Here is a 22810-nt window from a genome sequence, read left to right as displayed (position 1 = left end):
TTCTTCTTCTTCTTCTTCTTCTTCTTCTCATTTTTCTTCCTCTTCTTCCTCTCCCACTTTGGATTCTCCTTCTCCTTCTTATTCCTTTGCCCTGACTGCTCCTAGATGATGGTGGGTAGATATTTTCCATAAATATCTTTTTAATGGGACAACACAAACGACTACATTGATTTAAATCAAGTTGACTTCTGATAGCATGAAACATTCCTGATGATCCTACTTGAGATACGGTCATGATTTTAAAAATTTCACAGATACATTCCTTTTCTGTTACTTTTAATGGGAGGCTAATCAAATTTTTTCAAAGCTTTTTTTTGAGGGGGGGAGAATGCATGCTGTGTTCATAATTTTAAGTCTCAGTAAAATTAACCACACCTGCAAAAAATCATTTGTTTTTAGCAAGGGCTGCTTCTATGACATTCCTCTCCTCGCCACACGCTGTTTAGCTGTCCTTCTTTACCCCTTGGACAGGCTTGCTGAATTCATTTCAGCAGTTTCTCATTTCAGTGGTAAGCACCAAGAAGGCAGGAACTGTTCTAGTTCTACTTGTTTTGCCTGGATCCCCCAGTAGCTTAACAGAGGCTATTAGCTCTATCACCAGTGGAAGAAGACAAAGGGAAGGGAAGAGTTGATGGATCCTCAGAAAACTTTCTTTCTTCCTTTTTAAAAGGTCTTGGGTCCAGAGGGCAAGCCCAGTTGGAATTGAGCTGCCATGGGACTCGATCTCACAATTATTGAACTGCTTTTAGGAATTAAGTGAGAGAACCCTTGAGGTATAGCAAGAGGAGCTGCTTGGTTTGCGAATTACTGAGGGTCTCAGGACATTGTATGGCTGATCCAACCCCAAGTCCATGGTGTTCAAATGGCTGGAGAATTTCAAGCAAGTGAAAAATCAGCACATCTGTTCATTGGATCAGAGGAAGGAGCCTACTGAGTTCTGAAACACCATGGTCGATGGCTCTGGTGAATTATTTAGCATTCCAAAAAGCTGGGGTGTTCTCCATGTAGGCTGGTTGGAAAGTTAATAGTGCCAAGAAATACATGGTACTGTATTTATATTACCTGGAGTTGAAAAACTGTGTAACCCAGTTTCCACTGCTTATGGCAACAAGCTGAAGCCTGAAACTGTCAATCTAGAGGAACACATAGGGATGAAGTCAGGCTCAGATTCCACAAGCCCAATCAAGTGCAGCCGCTTTCACTTTCTGACCTATAAGTTTAGACCTATAAATGTACCTTCAGCACAAGGTTAAAACCTTGAAGCAGGTAAATAATCACCTGAGGATCAAATGCATCAGTAGGTTTATAGCCAGTGGAATCTTGAAGTGTGTCAGTGGGAACTTAGAGAACAAAGAGATTAAAGCCAATCTATGGCATTCCTAAGTGCCAGGCATGCAAGTGGTCCCTGGTATGGCACCACTATCCCTACATACTCCTAAAGTCTTGAGAGAGGAAGGAGGAGAACCTGAACTTATTCTCAGTGTGCTGGTGATTGTCCATCTGTGGGGGATCAAGTGATGAGGTCTGGCTGCTCCCTGATAGAGTTTCCCAGACAGACCCATCATCAGTGCACACTCAAGCCAAGATGGTCAAATAAAGCTGGTGCCTCCGCTTGTTTCCTGAGCCCTCAAGTTTCCTCACCTCAGTTTTAGACAGCTGTCTTAGATCTGAAATAGCTGAGGGCAAAGATTTAGTAGTCCCTTTCTCCCCATTCCTCCCCCTTTGGCCAGAGCCTGCAGTTTACTGATCCCTGATGGGAAAGAAAGAATGTTACGCAGGAAAAAAGAAACTTCCTCCTCCTCCCCCAACACACCCCTGACCTTAGCCTCGACCTTGACCTTAGCTGAATGGCTTTAGGCAAACCACCTCTCACTTTCATTCTCACTTCTTTCACCTCCCCAGAAGAGTGAGCTTTAGAGAAAGTGATGTGTGGCACTAGCCACACACCTGACATCTTCAGGTGTCTTATTCATCTGTTGGCCAATGATACAAAGGCTGTGGAATCGGTGTTGACAATAGCAGCTATCATTTTGAGTGTCTGCTATGAGATACTGTACATCTTCTCTCTTCATCTTCATAACTCACCAAGGGAGGTGATAGGATGCCTCGTTACAGATTAGGAAACAGAGATCAGGGATGTTAAATAACCTGCCCAAGTTACAGAATGGATAAGTCACAAGGTCAGGATTCATATCCAGGTCCATTCAACCACACTCAATTTTCTCAGATGCTCCATGGCTCTAGTTTACCATTTTGCAGATGTTGTCTCTGGTACACTACTTTCTGCACAGTTGCTGGAGTGATCAAATATAATCACTTCCATGTGAAAAACATTGAGTGGCTTTCCCATCAAACTTTGGACACAATAAAGCCATTCCAATTAGCTGAGTAGAATTCTGTAGCTCCCAAGTCTTTGCTGTGGCTTAAAGGACTCCCATGATCTGTGCTATCTCACTCCTACCCTTCTGACATTTCACTTCGGCTTTATCTACTCTGTTTCCGCCTAGGCACTCTGCTTTGCCTGAAATTGTCAAGTAGACACTGCAGACTACCATAGCAAGATCTCTGGACTCATGTTTCTACAGCTTGGAATGATATTCTCTCAGCATGTAAATGGTAAAAGTTCATTCTCTCTTTTAATTGATGCCTCAACTTAAATGTCACTGCCTCAAAGAGAACTTTCCTGACCATTATATCCACCACTCTCAGTCTCCTCACATTGCTTTAGTATTCCTTGTAGCAGCTATCACACTAGGCAATGATCAGGTTTATCTGTCTTTTTTTTTTTTTTTTTAACCTTGTTCTCTCTTGCATTGTGAGGGCAGAGTATTGGTCTTGTTCATTGATAAATGGTGCTGGTGTCTGACCTCATAAGCTTTCAATAACTATCTGTTGGTTGATGAATAAATGAAAGAATATATTGGAATGGAATGAGGCAACAGAGTGAGACTGGCTCAGGATCAGTTGCTCACCACTCTTGAGGGAACTGATTCAGATCTTAGAGCAGTGAGCAACCTAGTGTCCAAGTCTCCTTGTTGGACAGATAGTCTGCTTGCCTCTATCAGAAAAAAATCAAGGTATTACTTTGTCTCATCTTTAGAAAGCACTCAATACAGGAGAAGTAGTACATGACTGGGAAAGATTAGTCTCATGACTCTGATGTTAGAGGTCATCTAGGGTCCAGGGCTTTCCTACTTCCAATCTTCTGACCCACTTCTAGCTTGACCTCCTCCACTGTCTAGCATCCTCCTCTGCAAGGGCTTGTTTCTGATTAGATTACACATACCACCAACAACCCTGCCACCAACAACGCCACCAGCAAAGCCTCTTCTCCCCAGGCTTGAGGGCAGCACAAAACTTCAGGTAAGCACTTCTAGGAGAGAAACATTATTCCCATCCAAACTCTGCCACTTGATGGAGGAAGGATCAGAGAGCTGAAATAGCCCCGCCAAGGACCCACTGCTAGTAACAACCCCAGACAAGAGCCCAAGTCTCCTGATCATGAAACTGGTCCCAGCTCCACACTCCACACAACACTTGGTAAAGATTAACAGTCAATAACACCCCGGGCTGCCCCTTCAAGAATAGATTCAGTTCCACAAACACAGAGCCTGCCTGGCCCTGTAGTCGGTTAGAATCTGAATACAGTGAGGAAGACAGTAGAGTCCCTGTCCTCAAAGAGTTTCCTGGAATTTTGAACCCATAATAAAAAAAAATAAGTTTTTTTTTTTTTTTTGGTATTGAAATACCAATGAATAGGGTGATGCAATAATCAGTTTAACCTCAGAAAGGCCTTAAAACACATCAGAACCACCTCAAACAATTCTGCCAAGGCCATATTCTGAGTATGATGTTATGATTTTTGAAAAAGGGATGGAGAGAGAGAGGAAGGAAGAAGAAAGGAAGGGAGAGAAAAGAAAGGAGAAGAGAATTGAGTGGTCTGTGGCTTCCTCCTTTTATGCCTGACTTGCACACATCTCTGCTTCTTTCAGGGAACTTAAGCTGGTGGGTCTCTCTCCAAAGACTTTTGAGGACAGATCTCACCTACTCTAAAGTCCTGGGCTAAAACCAAAGAGCTGAATTATTTTTCCCACTCAGTTACCCCTAGCTGGCCCTCTGCCCAGATTTCAATGACAAACTTCTGCATGGTCATAGAAACTTTTAATTACTACTAACCCTCTCCATGACAGACATACCCTCCATCAAATACACATTTGTGGTCTTCTGGACCAATCGGGGGTGATATGAATACAAATACCTCCACAACCCAAAGGATCTATAGGGGGACATGTGGGTGACTCAGCTGCATAGAGGTGATCGCCTACCCAGAAAGTTCATCACTTCATGTTGCACTTTACAAATCTTTACAAATCTTTCTTCTCCATCGCCACAATAAAATCCAGAGAGAGAGGGGGAGAGAGAGAAGTGCAGTACATAAGCATTGGCAGAAATTCTGAGCAAGAGTTGACATTAACATAGAAACGAGTAATTCCTGATTTCCTCCTATTTATATAAGCAATGAACCAGGGGTGAGAGAGAAACCCAGAAAACATAAAAAGGTAAAACCTTGCTTCCTGAAGCTTCTGTCCTTCCATCCTTCCCCACCTGGCAAAAGATAAAGATACACTTCACAGCCCCAAACGACTCCAGATCCAGACCTGCCACGGTACAGAAAGGAAACCAGCTTTCTCTCCGTCCAGACCGGGATGCTCACCAGCTCGCGCCCGAATTCACTCGCCCACTCTGCCCACATTTTCCTGCCTGTTGCACGCAAAAGCAATTGTCTCCAAACGCCAACTACCAATATTCAGAACTCTGGTTTTCCTACCCTGGTTAGAGCCGCCTCCATGAGAGCCAGGGGTCAGCTCCGGAGTTGAAAGAGGACCGGGAGCCTGGGGAGATTGGTGGAGGGAAACCCCTTCTCGAACCTCCACACTGTTCCGGTTGCCAAGGGAACCCTCGCTTTGTCCTGCAGGCTAAGAATGGCCGCCTCTCCGGAGGCCTGGCTCCAGGAGCAGCCAAAGCACCGTGCAGGGCTGGGAGCAGAGGGAGGGCGAGCACCGCACCCGCCTGGGACAAAGAAATCATTTTCAAGGAATGAAAGTAACTGTTTAAAAAAAAAAAAAAGAAGGTCTTAGGAGGCACCCCGTGAGGAGGGAATAAGTTTATTGATGCTGCTGGGTGGGATTTGCGTTAGCTTTTGTGCCCCTGTGAAAGAAGTGAGAGTCGAATCTCTAGCTCAGAAGAGACCGGGTGGCAGGACAGAGAGGGGGGGCACAGAAGGAGGCTGGAAGGGCTCTCTCTTGGCCTCTTGCATCCTGTGCTGAGCAGTAATCAGATCTTCAGCTATTTTGTTGACATGCTCAGTTGAAGCCTGAACTGAATCATTTTGTCTCAGGATTGGTTGGAGGAGCCTCTGGCCATTTCCTAGAAGTCAGGTGGGGCCTGGCCAGGAGATGAGAGCATACTTTTGATGGGCAAACACAACCTCATTCACCCTGCATTTCAGGGGCCAGATTGACTTTCCTTTGGGGAAGAAATTCTCTTAGGGGATGTGTCAAAGAAGGCACGTCTTATGGATGCTTATTCCAAAAGCCCTTTGTCAAGGGTTGACCAGGTTGAACAGTAGTTTGGAGAATTTGGATGGACCCTGATTCCTAGCTAGTGACTGGCTAGGAAATAGGTGCTCAATAAAACACTTTTCTGAATAGTTGTGGAAAGATAATAAATTTCTTAGTGTCCTGTCTTTATAGCAAGGCCAGGGAATAGAGAGTTGACAGATGGCATGGTTGAGGATCGGAGGACAAAGCTAACCTGTGGATCCATGACAGAAAAGTAGGAGAGAATCCAGCCAGCGTCCATTCCCTTTGACCATGATGTCCAGTTGCTTTTTTAAAAATAGAGACGTCAAAGGAACGCTCTCTCCAAAACAATAGGAGAAAATGGCATATACTAAAGAGAAACAGCGACTGGTCACCTCTGCATTTGATCTGGGCTAAATGTGGCATGGGCTATTCATGATGAGTTACAGTGAAGAACCAAGAAAACACACACACACACACACACACACACACACACACACACATTTCCCTGTGAGCTGGTGAGCTTCTTGCATCACTCATCTTCTAAGGCTCAGCTCTGGCGTTTGTTGCTCCAGGAACTTCCCTTCACTCTCCCCAACATTTTTTTAAAAATAAATTTTATTGGAGTGTAGTTGACTTAGAAAGTTGTGTTAGTTTCAGATGTACAGCAAAGTAAATCAGTTATACATATACATGTACCCATTCGTTTTCAAGTTCTTTTCCTACGTAGGTTATAACACAGTATTGAGCAGATTACCCTGTGCTCTACAGTATGTCCTTGTCACCTATCTGGTTTATATATAGTAGTGAGTATGTGTCAATCCCAACCTCGTAGTTTATCCCTCCTGCTCCACATTTCCCCTTTGGTAACCATAAATTTGGTTTCAAAATTTTTGTGCATAGCACTTTTTTCTTTCTTTTTTTTTTTCTTCTTTTCCTGCAGCATTTGGAGGCTAGGGGTTCCAAGGCTAGGGGTCGAAGCAGAGCTTTAGCTGAGGCCTACGCCATATCCACAGCAATGCCAGATCCTTAACCCACTGAGTGAGGCCAGGGATCGAACCTGAATCCTTATAGAGACTATATCAGGTCCTTAACCCACTAAGCCACAATGGGAACTCTGAAGACAGCACTTTTTAAAGATCTTCTTTTTGATACTTATCACATGGATTTAGTCATCAGAGCCTGTGTGTGCAATCTCAGAATGGTCCTCTACCAGAATAAAATCACAGAGGGAAGGCTCTGTGCTTCATTCTTTTTTTTGTCTCATCAACTCCTAGTACGATGCCTCTTGCATAATAGTTGCATGATACCTATACTCCAGTGGGAAGAGCAATGAGCCCATTTGTTTTTTTTTGTGTTTTGTCTCTGTGTGTGTGTGTGTGTGTGTGTGTGTGTGTGTTTCTTTTTGCCTTTTCTAGGGCTGCTCCCACAGCATAGGGAGGTTCCCAGGCTAGGGGTCTAAATAGAGCTGTAGCTGCTGGCCTACGCCAGAGAAACAGCAACTCAGTGTCCAAGATGCATCTATTACCTACACCACGGGTTACAGCAATGCCAGATCCTTAACCCACTGAACAAGGCCAGGGATTGAACCCGCAACCTCATGGTTCCTAGTTGGATTTGTTAACCACTGAGCCACGACAGGAAGTTTTTTTTTTTTTAAGGGCAGCACTCGTGGCATATGGAGGTTCCCAGGCTAGGGGTAGCATTATAGCTGTAGCCACTGGCCTGAACCACAGCCACAACAACATGGGATCTGACCAAGTCTGTGAGCTGTGAGGCCAGGGATCAAACCTGTGTCTTCATGGGTACAGGTCAGATTCTTTCCACTGAGCCATGATGGGAACTCCAATGAGCCCATTTGTGCTTCACTTAGTGTCAACTCTATTAAGTCCCAGTGAGGATTCAGTGTCTGCTGCTCCATGTAAGATGAAGGACCTGGTCCTTCACTATTACTTAAGCCTATTGCAGTCAGTGTAACTGAGGATAATAAAAATCATCATTTATTTAAAGCACAAAAATGCATCTGGGTGGTTCTGTCTGTGGGATCGTGGCTGAAAACCCCAGGAGCCCTGAGCTGCCAACAGCCCCTATCAGGTTTGCAGGGACCATGCTTACTTCCCCTTGTCAATACCCTTGGCTTTTTTAGCCTGTCTCCTCTAAAGAAATCCCACTTAAGGGCACTTTACCTAGTCTAGAAATCCCAGAGCCTAGCTCTACAAGGCACTTTCCCAACTTCATGATGCCACTCCTCATTTACAAAAAGATTCATTTAAATCCATCAAAACACATTCTAAAAATGCACAAGTTACAACTGATGCACAACCATAAAAAAAAAAACACAAAAAATAAAAGTGTTTTGGACATTCTTACCAGTTTGAGGTCTCTAGGCTCAGTTTTCCCACTCATTTTTTTCCAGGGAATGCTGATACGTCACATACTTTGCATGGATGGAACACTAATATGTCAAGGAGAAGGTTCCAACCAGAAGTGGGAGGGTCCTGCCCTCACTGTACCTTCACCATGGAAATGGCAGATGGAGAGTGCCAGGTGCCAAGGAAAGTAGTAAGGACTGATGCTTGGAGGTCACATGAAGTTCACAGAGAAAGGCTGAGGCCCAGGGTTGCATGCTGAGTGAGCAGCGACAGGACTCTAAGCCTGGGATGTCCCCTCACAACTTCCAGAGGGCTCTCTTGCCCTCAGGCTCCCTCCTTCCAGTATTCCTCCCCAACCCCCACCTCAGAGTCCATCCAGGCTGGTCATTCCATCTGGTCATGTCACGCTTTACCATAAGATGCTGCTACACTCTATTCACAATAGCCAGGACATGGAAAGAACCCAAATGTCCATCAACAGATGATTGGATTAGGAAGATGTGGTATATATACACAATGGAATACTACCCAGCCATAAAAAAGAATGACATAATGTCATTTGCAGCAACATGGATAGAACTAGAGACTCTCATCCTGAGTGAAATGAATCAGAAAGACAAAGACAAATACCATATGATATCATATAACTGGAATCTAATATACAGCACAAATGAACATCTCCACAGAAAAGAAAATCATGGACTTGGAGAATAGACTTGTGGCTGCTCGACGGGAGAGGGAGGGAGTGGGAGGCATCGGGAGTTTAGGGTTATCAGATACAACTTAGAATAGATTTACAAGGAGATCCTGCCGAGTAGCATTGAGAACTATGTCTAGATACTCATATTGCAACAGAACAAAGGGTGGGAAAACAAATGTATACATGTAAGAGTAACTTGATCCCCATGCTGTACAACGGGGGGGGGGGGGAAGATGCTACTACATCTACCCATTGCCCCAAGATTGAGTCCATCTCACAGGTTCCCTGAGATCTTCCCTTCCCAACTTTTCCTCAGAGACTCCATTCACTTTCCCAGTGCCTCACATTTTTTCTAAAATACTCAAAAATATTATTTCACTTCATTACACTTCCTTGCATTTTCCTCTGCTAAAATGTGACTCAAAGGATGGCAATGTCACTGATATCCCATATCAACTTGTGAGATCACTCTGCCTGTGCCTGGGAGTTGTGCATGAGGGTTTTGGTGAAAGAGGCCTGGGGCCATATTATGCCTCATTGTAGGGAGGGGCGCTGTCTTGTGCTCAGAATTCATCACTCGGTGCTGTGCATTTTGTGGAGAGAGTGTAATTAGGAGAAGGAGACATTGAAGAAGGGAAAAAGAATTATAATTCATCTGTCCCTTTCATTCAAATGCATTCATGATTTTGGGGCACCAAATAACTTTTTTTTTCTTTTTATGGCCACACCTGTGGCATATGGAAACTCCTGGGCCAAGGGTTGAATTAGAGCTGCAGCTGCCTGCCTATACCACAGACATGGTAACACTGATCCAAGCTTTATCCCTGATATACGCCACAGCTTGTGGCAATGCCAGATCCATAACCCACGGAACGAGGCCAGGGGTAGGACCCATATCCTCCCAGGGACAATGCTGGGTCCTTAGCCTGCTGAGTCACAACAGGAAAGCCAAGTAACTTCTGTTTGAACCAATACCAATACCATCCCCTGAGGTATTGAAGTTAAATGCCTGCAGAGGCCAGATGAGTGAGGTGTGTACGGGCAGGAGGCCTTGTGTCAAGTAATGAGGACTGGAGGAGACTGTGATAAAATAGGAACAAAGTCCTGTGTTAAGGGAACAGTAGTTACTCAGCTCCAGCTGCTTACTGACTTATAGGCTGGCAGCCCAGGAGTGCCAGAGCTTTTTTTACTTTTTAAAGAGAAGCTGGAAATGCATGAAATTTCACAATTTAAAACTGTTGATTCAAAATATGAACAGACACTATGTAGGGCAAACAAATTATACTGGACTCTATCCAGTGCCTGAGCTGCTGCTTTGTGACCTCTGCCCTCAGTGGAACTTTCCAGAGTGTGTGCAGCGGCATCTGCAGGCAGGGTGTAGAGCTGTCATCAATAATCCAGATCACAAAACTTACATTAAAACATCCATGGAGTAACAGGGCAGAGCCATAAATGATCTCAACATATTACTCAGGGAAATTAGAAGGTGCTACAGTGACTGGCGAGAAGAGAATGCAAAACACAGCAATGGAAGACCAAACTCCTTCTCAGGAGGTGTGGCCTTGTCTGAAGTGGTGATAGGATGGATTGGTGCTCTGGTCCAGCTCTGGGAGCTGTCCAGCTCCTGAGGTGTCCTCTCTAATCCTCCTACAGCTCCGGGAAGCTGGGTCTGCAGAGGGGTATCACCACAGTGAACAGGATGCCAGGCCAGGTGTAGACACGTGCATGACTCAGCACAAGCCTTTTTTTCTTCTTTAGTCTCAAGCTTATGTTCCCCAGCTCTTAACCTGCATGAACGCAAGGCTTCTTATCTGGGGATGGGCTGGAAGTGGTGAAATCCTCCTCTCTGAGGAAGACCTTTCTTCACCTGTGATCACCCAGAGAGGCAATGATGTGACAACTGTTCACAGCAGCGGCTGCTCTGCCTCCAGCCCTCTCTGCTTGGCTCCAAAGAGGAAACCACCCCTGCTTTTCGAATCCCCTTTCATCATCAGCAACCTATTTCATTCTCAGAATTATGATACCAAGAAGATACCTCCCAAGAACTTGCCTTCCTTCCCTTCCTTTTGGTTATGATTCAAATCTCGCTAATTATTTTTCTACAAAGTCTACTGGTCCTGAGACACCATTTCCTATTTCTATAGCCACCATCCTCATCCAGGAGCTCAACATTCCAAATTCTGATTGCTATTCCTGGCCTCTGAAGAAGGTTTTTCTTGCCTCCAGTCTCTCCTCACCTGCTCTAAGCACCATTTCCATCATGTCAGCCCCTTCCCTATTATTTATTATCTTAAATTAAAATACACAAACATGACCTTAACAGACACATTTTTTTGCTGCCTCCATGTAGAGCCTATCCAATTTCCTTCAGGCAAAGGAAAGGGAGTGAATTTTGGAATCACACAGACTCAAGTTTACATCCCGGCTTTGCCATTTGCTCCCCTGTGATCTGAGAACATTATATAACCTCTCTTGGCTTCAGTTACCTCATCTTAAAATTGGGCTAAATAATAGCTACCTTGCATGGTTGCTGAGGCAATTATATAAGCTAATGTATGCTTTCTCACTGTAAGTACTTGCAAAATGGTAGCAGCCATTAATATTACTCTCCACAGAGGTAGCATATGAGGGGGAAAAGAGGGTGTTTGTGACTGTCAACAAGATGACAGATGTGTCAAAAGAATCTGAAGCAAGCTAAATAAATTATGGAAATTTGTACAGTTTGATGTGTTCTACAATAGTGCAAAAGGAATTTTTGAAAAAAAAAATCATCAAGAGAGAAAATGAAAACCCACTGTTACCAAGTTCCAGCAATTTTGTCCCCTGAATGTTTTAGCCACATACCTATGTTCACCAGCACCTAGGAATGTCACATGCTTTGTGGACTGTGGTCATCTTTTACCTTCATGGGGTCATTAAGTACAGCAGAGTGGAGACATCTGAGTTGTCTGAGGTCAGGTAACCTGATGTGAAACCTGACTCCATCAAGGCTCCAACTGTGGACCATGAGCAGAGTATCTGATCTCACCAAGCCTCAGCATCTTACCTGTAAAATTAGTAGAACCATGCCATCCAGATAGAAAGCACTGGGTTAGTGGCTCCTCTGAAAGACCTCACTTGTCTTAACTATGAGATACATGTTACTTCTCATTCTCTTCAGTGGACTCGAAGTTCACATCCTCCAAGAAACTGCCTCGTCCAAATTCTTCTGATACCAACTACCAGTTTACTCTGATTCCTCTCAGCAAATGGAATCTCACACTTTGAAACTCCGAGTCACAAAGAAGAATCTTTTGAGTTAAATAGATTTGGTTCAAAGTTCTGGTTTCAGCATTAACTAGTTGTGCTACCTGGACAAGGCTCAGTCTATTTATAAGACAGGAATAATAATAGTCCCTCCTTTGAGAGGATCTGTGTCAGGATTCACTGAGATAATGCAGGCAAAGTGTTTAAGCAGGACTTGGCAAGAGAAAGGATCAATTAGCTGCTCTCATTAAGGTGGAAACTGCCAGAAGTAGTAACTAGCAGGAAGGGGTGTTGATCGCACCTTGACACAAAGAAACTGTGTGTCCTGGATCAATTCACATCACTTCTATTGTTTCCATATCAATAAATGGAAATCAAACCACCTGCCTTGTAGCCCGGGAATCTCAGGAAAATGAAATAATGTTGTGGATGGAAAGGTTCTTTAAAAAATGAAAAGCATTTGTTTTACATATTTGCTAGCTAAAAGGTTTTTTTCAAGTGTGTGTGTGTGTGTGTGTGTGTGTGTGTGTGTGTGTAAGCTCCTCAAAGGCAGGGAGGGAACCTGTGATTTTTTTTTCTTGCATCCATTGTACAGCTTCTAATTGAATTCTGTTTTCTGCTCGGTGTTGCTTCTCACCCACAGCTGCTGTGCAGCACAAGCTGAAATAAAAGCACCCACCTCTGACGTGTGGGCAGTGTCTCTGCCAAGGCAAAGACTCAGTTCCTTGGTCCAAGGGCCTGAGCTGCCCCAGGAAGGGGGAGGAAGATTGAGCATCTGTAATAAATGTTCTCCAGGCAGGGAGGGAAAAATCACCTAACACTCTTGTGGCTTTTAGAAAAAAAAGAGTGAGAGAGACGACGTAGGAAAAAGAAAACCCTGAGCTTTAAACAAGGGGCCGGGCTGTTTGTCATCTGTAAAATGAGGCGATGGAAAAGCATGAAAAGGGCAGTGGTCACTGAGTCGGCTTCAGGGATCCGCGCCTGAGACGTCTGCGCCAACGCTCCCGGGCTGTCCCCAGCTGTGATTTCTTTTCCTTTAACAAAAACAGAGACCGCTCGCTGGGCTGAAGTTTCCCACCTAGCTCAGGAGTTCTCAGACCTGGCCTAGGTGGTCTCTAAGTAAATATTTTCATCCTCATTCACCTCCTCCAGAGGAAAAAAAAATCACTCTCAGCGAGAGAAGAAAGCACCCAAACCAAACAACAGCTTATTTGCACCATTGGAACCCTCATTCCAGGGACTCCCAGGTGGGCATGTGGTTTAAATCAGAGGCTACTTGTCCATCTTTTAGACAAATCTGGTTAACACGGACCTGGAGAGAACGTCTGGAGGCATGCCAAAGCACTTCAGCGCCTGTGCAGGTTGGCACAGGAATGCCAGCCACCACCCAAGAGTTCTAGAAATCCACCTGCAGGAAAAAAGGAAAGAAAGTGTCTAACCTGCAGTGCCACCTATATACTGCATCCTTGACAGTGGAGATTAAGCCCTTTGTAATTTCACCACAGCTAGCAGATCAGATGGAAATCTTCCTGCTGTAGAACAAATTTCAGGGGCTTTTTTTCCTTTTGTGTTCAGCTGGTTTGGGCTGAGTAGTTTTTTCAGAACACGTTCCAGGTGTTCCTCCATTTGTATGAGGCACTGCGCTCGGCGGTAGGAATTTAAGGGGATGTAAATTGGTACAACCACTATGGAAAACAATATGGAGGTTCCTCAAAAACTGAATATACAACTACCATATGGTCCAGCAATCCTGCTTCCGGGCATATATCTGGACAAAACTTTCATTCAAAAAGATGCTTGCATCCCTATGTTCATAGCAACACTACTCACAATAGCCAAGACATAGAAACAACCTAAATATCAATCAACAGATGAATGGATTAAGAAGACATGGCACATGTACACAATGGAATACTGCTCAGCCATAAAAAGGAACAAATAATGCCATTTGCAGCACATGGGTGCAACTAGAAATTCTCATACTGAATGAAGTAAGTCAGAAAGAGAAAGACAAAGGCCATATGAAATCACTTACATGTGGAGTCTAAAATATGACACAAATGAACCTATCTACACCAGAAACAGACTCACAGACATAGAGTACAGACCTGTGGTTGCCAAGGGGACATGGGAGGAAGTGGGATGGCCAAGGAATTTTGGGTTAGTAGATAAAAATTATTATATTTAGAGCGAATAAGCGATGAGATCCCACTGTATAGCACAAGGAACTATATCTAGTCTCTTGAGATAGACCATGATGGGAGATTTTGTAACAAAAGGAATGTGGTTCACTTTGCTGTATAGCAGAAATTGACACAACATTGTAAATCAACTATACTTTAATAAAAAATAAATAAATACAAAAAGAAAGATGAACAAAACCCAACCTCTGCCATCTAGGAGCTCACAGAGAGGAAAACAAAAATCCAAATATCATACACAATCATAAAAATATTAGTTTCCTAGGATTACTGGAGCAAATTATCACAAACTGGGTGACTTAAATACAAACAAAATTTGGAAGTTTCCTTACACTACAGTGTGTTAAGGATCTGGCATTGCCGCAGCTGTGGTGCAAGTTGCTTCCCTGGTGCAGGTTCAATCCCTGGCCCAGGAACTTCCACATGCCACAGGTATGGACAAAAAAATAAATAAATAAAATAAATATTAAAAAATAAGAAATTTATCATCTCACAGTTCTGGAGGCTGGAAGCCCAAAACACAGGGTCAGTAAAGTTTGTTCTTTCTGGGAGCTTTGAGGGGGAAACTATTTCTCGTCTTTCTCCTGGCTTCTGGTAGTTGCTGGAAAGCCACGGTGATCCTTGGCTTGTAGCTGTTGAACTCCGTTCTCTGCCTTCCTGCTGTCTGTGTGTGAAGTCTCCTCTCCTTTCTAAATCCACTGGATTTAGGGCCCACATTAAATCCAGGATGACTTATCCCAAGATCCTTGACATGACTACATCTGTAAAAATCCTATGTCCAAATAAAGTCACTTTAATAGATGTGGAGAGTCAGGGCTTAAACACGTCTTTTGGAGGATGCAATTCAATCCACTACAAAGACCAAATGTGACATGTGCTATAAAAATAGAGTCAAGCACAGGACACCACTGCGGCCAAAAGGATGATGGTTAATGCATCTGGGTGGAGTTGGGGAAAGTTTCTAGAGGAGGTGATTCCTAAGGGAAGCCTCAGATGACAAGTTGGAATCTGCTTCCTGGAAGAGTTGTTTGTATGAAGGCTTAGAGGTTTGAAAGTGTCCAATTTGGCCTTGGAATGCTGATGGGTTCTCTGGATCCCTCCCTGTGGATCCCTCCACTACACCCATACCTGTGTGATCCCACAAGAAGGATCAGTGTGCAGAGGTGCACTGGCTGGAATTTCAAATAGTACACCCTTTAGCCCACCATACAGGGAGCTCTTCACCCCAACCCCACATCACAACCACAGAGAGAGCCCCAAACCACCCCCATCTCACCCTCCTTTCCTCTCCTCCTTATAAAACTGTCGTGTGTGTCTTTCTCTTCCCAGGAATCTCCACTTGTACCAAATACACCTTCACTCATATTCATTAGTGAATGTCGTCTGTCTCACATGTATTCCAGGGTGGGTGATCAGAGTCTACCTCTGGGCTGAATGATCAAACAGAAGAAATGATGGGACTGGGGAATCCCTTAGGGGTCTGTGTGAATGAAATGTGTGGAGTGTGAGCAGAGTGGAGGGGAAGTGACTTCGTGCTGGAGAAGTAGACAGGAGACAGATCGTGGAAAGTCTGAAAAAAGCAAAGGCACGGTAGTAAAATACAAACAGGGAGAATAGACTTGTGGTTGCTAAGGGGGAGGGGAAGGGAGTGGGATGGATTGGGAACTTGGGGTTAATAGATGCAGACTATTGCCTTTGGAATGGATTAGCAATGAGATCCTGCTGTGTAGCCTTGGGAACAATGTCTAGTCACTTATGATGAAGCATGATAATGTGAGAAAAAAAGAATGTGTACATGTATGTGTAACTGGGTCACCATGCTGTACAGTAGAAAATTGACAGAACATTGTAAACCAGCTATAATGGAAAAAACTTAAAAATTATTATATTAAAAAAAAAACAGGGTAAGGCATGTCAAAGCCAAACAGTCCTCACTCACCTGTGAAAAGTGTACTATTTGGGGACCAGGAAGAAGGTACTCTTTGGGGACCATCCCAGTTCTCAAGGAGTTAAGACTTCAGCAGTAGGAAAAACAGACGAGGATGGACAGGCAAGTACAAAACCTAAAGGACAGGGAGCTTTCCTGAGATGCGGCTGGCTGTCTTTAGAGCCAGAGTTCTCTGGGGTCTGAATTTCCACCTGGAAGCCCACCTGCAGGTGGGTTAGCCCTTCGCTCATAAGGTATGAATAAAGTTCTTATGAGGCATCCTTTGAGCCCCTTACTGGCTTATAATGTTATGTGCTTCCAAAAGCATCTCCTGTTTGGCCGGAGGAAGGGCTGGTCTTCACAAGGTGAACTCAGCCAGTAGCTAATGTTAATGTAACCTTTGGGGGGCAACATGGAAAGGATATTTCCAACTCGTTACTTCCATCAAAGTGATGGCATCTGTGTGGCTGCTTCTTTGATACCCTGGAAACTGCCTCGATCCCAGTGATAATGATTTGGAACACATGACTCAGCGTTGATAGGACCACTTTGGTGAGGATGGAGAGCTTCTCGTGTGGAACATCTCCTGAACATGTAGATATTAACTACTTCCATGCTGAATGCTCTGCCCAAGCAGAGATCAAGGCATATGGGGTAGGATTTTGTGTGGAGATTCAAACTGCGCTGGGACCATTTACTCAAAGAAAGCTTTTCCACCACCACGCCCTGCTAAATATTTTTCTAATGGTCCCTTATCTGAAATGGCCCACCGAGAACATTATATGGCTGATGGAGAAGGCAACATCCCATGCATTCTTGCTGCCATTCCAAACTTATTATTTATGTGTGGCTTTGGATAGTCTTCAGAAGATTCGTTGAAGCATTCACACCACTTCAGTCCAAAACTTCAATCTTTTGCTGGACCATTCTTTACATGACAGCCCTGGCATCGTGAATCATTTTAGAGTCAAAATGTCAGGCACATGATCTCCCAAAGGAAAACATGGAAGGAAAATAGCCAGCAGTTCCCGACCCTCAGTTACTTCTCCTTAAAGGCCCTATGGTATTCCATATTAGAGGCTTGGAAAACAACCATATGACTGTCAGCAAACTGCAGGAATTGTACTAGCAAGATTGGTTTGCGGTGGCTCTGTCTACAGATTGTGTTTCTTGTCTGCCTGCCAAGACCCACTGTCCCTGATAAATGTAGCACTCAGAGATGGCCAGTAAGGGAGGCGAATTGTACCATACAAACCAGCCCTCAGAAGATCAGTGAGGTCGGATCTAGAAATCAAGCCAAAATGGTGGATTGAGAATTGGAGAATCCAGGGGTTACTTCTGGAAAACCAAGGTATATCAGTGCATCATTATTATTTGCACATTCCCAATGAGTATGGCCAGTAGTAGAGACTGCATCTGCAGACACAGTTTAGCTAATAGACACTCTATATGGGAACATAAAGTGACAACATAATTTATTAAATAGAGCAGGTTAAGGGTGATATCTGTAATATATTAGTGGTGAGCAGAGGGAAGAGATAACTTCCAATGTGAAATAGCTAGATAATATGCACATTTTTATTTATTTAGTGTCTTATATAGCACTTTCTTATTCTAAGTTCCCTAACTCATTTAATCCTCTTCACAGTCCTATGATGTAGGTATTATTAGCATACTCATTTTTTTTAAGATAAGGAAAAAGAAACAAAAATTCTACGTAAGCTTACACAGCTAATAAGGGACAGAGATGGTATTTAAAACCTCTAAGGAGGATAAAGAACTTAGATTGGACTTTGAAGGTAGGTTAGAATGTGAAAAACTTAGAAGTAAGGAAGGCCTTTCTGCTGGTGGAAGAGCAAGCTATTGGTGAGGAAGGGAATGATGCAAGAGGAGATTCAGACTTCCACTTTTGGATAGGTGATCTTATAAAATGAAGGGAATGCAGGAAAGGGGAGCAGAGAAACAAATTGGAAGACTGAAATGAGCAATGATTTAGCCAACACCTGGTATAGGTCTCAGCTATGGAAATGGAAATGAACGGACAAAGGCAGAAGAATCTATTAATGAGGAACTGACAAATTGATGGCCAAGCAGGTATTAGAAAAAAGGATGGAGAAAAACAAAAAACTTCCCTCAAGTTTGGACCTAAAGAATGGTGATAGAATTAGGGAAGATAAGAAGGCTTTACGAAGACTATTGATGTTTTAGACATTTAAAATTTGAGATAATTAGAAGACTTCTAAATACATGCATCCATAAAACAATTGCTAAAGTGGAACTTGAGCTTAGGAAAGTGGTCATACTTGGACTTGTAGACCAAGCATCCAATACTGTAGATGTGAGTGGATACAAGGACTTTAAGGGAAGAAGAATAGAGAGCCGAGGTTAGAGACATTTTTGTCCCAATCCAGTTGCCATAGGAGGTAAATTAACAAATAAACAGAGAAAAGTGCAAAACAAGGATGAAGTACCACTGTGGAAATCAAGGGAAGATGCTATCAAAAAGAAGAGGACAGTTAGCAGTGCATAATGCTGCAATGAGGTAAAGGAGCATGGGGAGTGAGACAAGAAAAAAAAATGGTGACTTCTGGGCAGCCAAAAAGAAAAAAAAAAAAAAGAGGTGGCCTTTTTCTTATTTCTACAGCCTGCTTGTTGCCTATTCTGTCAACATTAGCTGATACAGAATGGTCTTAAGCCTTTTATCCACCTGTCACTCTCGCCCGTCTGTAGGCAACACTGCACAATGAGAAGATAGCATGGACTCAGATTGTAAGGCTCTGGTGATACAGACAAATTTGGCAAAGAAATAGAACAGGTCATAGCCAAGGGTAGAGCACTCAGTTCTCATTCTAACAAAATTTCCTCCAGACTGTCACCATATCTGAGTGCGATCCTTCAACTAATTGTGAATCCACTTGGGAGATTTATTGAATGTTTGGTTGAAATGAGTATGTTTGATGTTTTGGGTGGTCCTTTTTTATGTTTTTTTGTTTTTATTAAAGTATAGCTTATTTACAATATTGTACCAATTTCTGCTGTACAGCAAAGTGACCCAGTCATATGTACATGAAACATATGAAATATTTATTCCCTTTCTTATATGATTTTCCATTATGGTCTACCCAAGAGATGGAATATAGTTCCCTGTGCTGTATAGTAGGACCTCATTGCGTATCCATTCTAAATGTAATAGTTTGCATCTACTAACCCCAAACGCCCAGTCCTTCCCACTCCCTCACCCCTCACCCTTGACAAAAATAAGTCTGTGCTCCATGTCTGTGAGTCTGTTTCTATTTTGGAGATGGATGGTCTTTTACTTTATAAACACAGTAAATTTTAGCTCAAAGGTTAATGCCATGATTTGTTCTTAATCAAAAAATGTGGGTTCTTGGTGATCACTTTACTTTTTTAAACTTTTCGAACATACAATTTAACAATCTCATCTAGAAATTTGCCAAGGATTTTAATTAAATTTTAAGTTCAAGGAACTAAATTTTAATAAATTTGTAGATCTTCTGATTACTAGTCCTCTGAGAATCCTCCATTCTTTACATCATCTCAGAGATAAACAATAGGTTGCTAAGAGGATATAGGACTATATATTTTCAGCATAAAAGCTCTTCAGATAGAACTTTTCAAGGCCTAACATCTTGAAGTTGAACTCACAGGTGTCAAGTTGTTCTATCTCAATCTTGACTTGAATTCTCTTCTTTATGTTGTTTGTTATATTCTTTTGGATCTGAAGATAACTCTTGCCAGAAAATCTGAAAACCTAATATAAGCTGAAAGTTGAGTGCCCTTCCTTCTCTGTTACTCAGCAATGCAGTTCATTAAATGCCTACTATGTGCGGGTACCATGACAGGCTTTAGTGACATGAGGATCTTACCCAAGATGTACTTTTATTCTGATTGTTAGCTTTCCCAGCAGCCAGAAAATGAATGGCACTACTGTCTCTTCTGATGCAAATCGATTTTTCTGAATGGATTCTTTCCAGATCTAAATGCAAAACCCCCTCCCCCTGCCATGTATCCACGTGGACTATCTATTGTCTTTTATGTTCATTGAGATTATTTCAATGAAACAGCCAGACTTTCAACTGTTGGCATTTCCCAAACTTAGAAATCCCCATCCACCTAACACCAGTCAGAATGGCCATCATTAATAAATCCACAAATAACAAGTGCTGGAGGGCTGTGGAGAAAAGGGAACCCTCCTGCACTGTTGGTGGGAATGTAAACTGGTACAACCACTATGGAGAACAGTTTGGAGATACCTTAGAAATCTATACATAGAACTTCCATATGACCTGCAATCCCACTCTTGGGCATCTATCCGGACAAAGCTCTACTTAAAAGAGACACTTGCACCCGCATGTTCATTGCAGCTCTATTCACAATAGCCAGGACATGGAAACAATCCAAATGTCCATCGACAGATGATTGGATTCGGAAGAGGTGGTATATATACACAATGGAATACTACTCAGCCATAAAAAAGGATGACATAATGCCATTTGCAGCAACATGGATGGAACTAGAGAATCTCATACTGAGTGAAATGAGCCAGAAAGACAAAGGCAAATACCATATGATATCACTTATAACTGGAATCTAATATCCAGCACAAATGAACATCTCCTCAGAAAAGAAAATCATGGACTTGGAGAAGAGACTTGTGGTTGCCTGATGGGAGGGGGAGGGAGTGGGAGGGATCGGGAGCTTGGGCTTATCAGACACAACCTAGAATAGATTTACAAGGACATCCTGCTGAATAGCATTGAGAACTATGTCTAGATACTCATGTTGCAACAGAAGAAAGGTTGGGGGAAAAAAACTGTAATTGCAATGTATACATGTAAGGATAACCTGACCCCCTTGCTGTACAGTGGGAAAAGAAAAAAAAAGAAAAAAAAAGAAATCCCCATCCACTTTTTTTATCACAAGAAAGAAAATTTAATCACAATAAAATATCAGGTACAATAGTGAACAATGCTTACAAATTCATCTAATGTAAATACTGGGAGTTCCCATCCTAGCTCACAAATCTGACTAGTATCCATGAGGATGCAGGTTTGATCCCTGGCCTCACTCCGTGGGTTAAGGATCCAGCATTGCTGTGATCTGTGGTGTAGGTTGCAGACATGGCTTGGGTCCCGAGTTGCTGTGGCTATGGCATAGGCCAGAGGCTATAGCTCCTATTAGACCCCTAGCCTGGGAACTTCCATATGCCACAGGTGCAGCCCTAAAAAGACAGAAAGAAAGTAAATACTGAAGGATTTTAGAAACTATTTAGATAAACTATATTATAGGGGAAAAGAGAAGGTATAAGTGAGCTAGAAATCTTCATCTGTCATGTAACAGAGTTTTACAGGTTTGGTTAAAATAAAATAATTTTTATTTGTGTAAGGCAAACTATTGTCCGGCCACTTTAGAAGTCTTCTAGATAGACTTTCGATAAATTTATGGTGAGATAAAAATCCCTTATCATATTGAAAATCACTTCTATGTTTTGAAATATAGATCATCAACATCTTTGAAAATAAGTTTGAAAATAAGTCGTGTTAGGAAAATATCATCCTCAAACATTACCTGGCTAGGGAGCCCGTGGTATAATGCCACCAAAATAAAACTATGAATTCTCTTTTACTTTTCCACAATTGAAATACTTTTCACTTCTCCTCTAGGATCGGTACATTTTTGTGAAGTCTATGATTTCCTTATATATAGGCCTAAATTCCTCTCCTTTTCCTGTTCCTGTTAGGCAACATGCCACTCAGTTCCTCCAACTGGGAGTCAAAGAAACAAACAAAAGAGATTTATAACAAGTAAGGAGAAGTAGCTACAAGCCAGCCTCAAAGCAAGAAAGGCTTGAAATGGGAATACTGGAAGTCTTTAGAAAGATTCTTCAAGGCTGTCATACCAGAAAGGAAGCTCTGGAAAGGCATTTGCCACCGAAGAAACTTCTTCAGAGGTGCTGTAACTGATCCTCTTGAGCATACAGCCACCTATGATCTCAAGGGCTTGTGTCTTATAGAGTCAGGTCCCCAAGGGAATAAATTCAGCTACAAACCTCCAAAGGGAGGGCCATATCTTCTGCTGGAAAGCCCACTTTCTTTTCAGCCTTTGAACATTTGTATTCATAACCCTATGATTCCTACACTTTTAAATATTTCATTTTCGTCTCTCTCTTCTTTACAAGACTGGAGCCTCCTGGACACAGAGGCTGACTCAGAGACTGTGTCTGATTCATATGTGGATTTTCACTGCCCAACACCTAGTTGATGTTTTTGGAATAAATGGTCTGGGCTCCTCCGTGGGCACAGTTGTGGTGGATCCCAGAGGAAAGGTGTCTGGGTTTGTCCAGAGTGACTGTACTCTTTCAGAGCAACAGAATTCTTATCTTTGGTGACTTAGGGCAAGAATCCACGTCAAGGGATGTGACCATTTAAGGATGTCTATTTGAATGGGGTTAATATTTTTCTTTTGCCTTTTCTCCAAAGGTTAACATATATTTTATTCTAGCCATAGGCATCACCGTGCAAGTAGAAACATATCTAGGTGATCCCATATGACTTTCATATATCTTAGCGTCTCAGGTTTAACTGCTTGTTTCTTCTACTCTGTAAGATTGGCATATACATGCCATTTGTCATTGCCTAAGACATACTAGGAACTTCCGCCCTTACTCTGTGGCTTCTTGCCATGTCAGATGTGGCAATTTCCATACAATCCTGTTTTGCAATTTATTTGGACTTTTTCTTTCCTGTCTCTGACAAAAACCC

The 22810-nt window shown here is 42.8% G+C and overlaps 1 protein-coding gene across 2 annotated transcripts in view; it reads right to left on the bottom strand.

Moving 5' to 3' along the window:
* The window catches only part of ANKFN1 (ankyrin repeat and fibronectin type III domain containing 1), a 344059-nt gene extending 338671 nt beyond the window's left edge, over positions 1-5388 (bottom strand). The window contains exon 1 of one of the 2 annotated variants that reach the window (XM_021067257.1): positions 4829-5388. In XM_021067257.1, coding sequence (XP_020922916.1) covers positions 4829-4849 — 21 coding nt within the window. In that variant the 5' untranslated portion in view covers positions 4850-5388. The remainder of the gene's footprint in view (positions 1-4828) is intronic. The other variant, XM_021067258.1, reaches the window with a different exon arrangement.

This window comes from Sus scrofa, chromosome 12 (assembly GCF_000003025.6).
Source record: "Sus scrofa isolate TJ Tabasco breed Duroc chromosome 12, Sscrofa11.1, whole genome shotgun sequence".
NCBI lineage: Eukaryota > Metazoa > Chordata > Mammalia > Artiodactyla > Suidae > Sus > Sus scrofa.
Note: the sequence above shows the minus strand (reverse complement) of the source record. Positions and strands in the feature narration are given on the sequence as shown.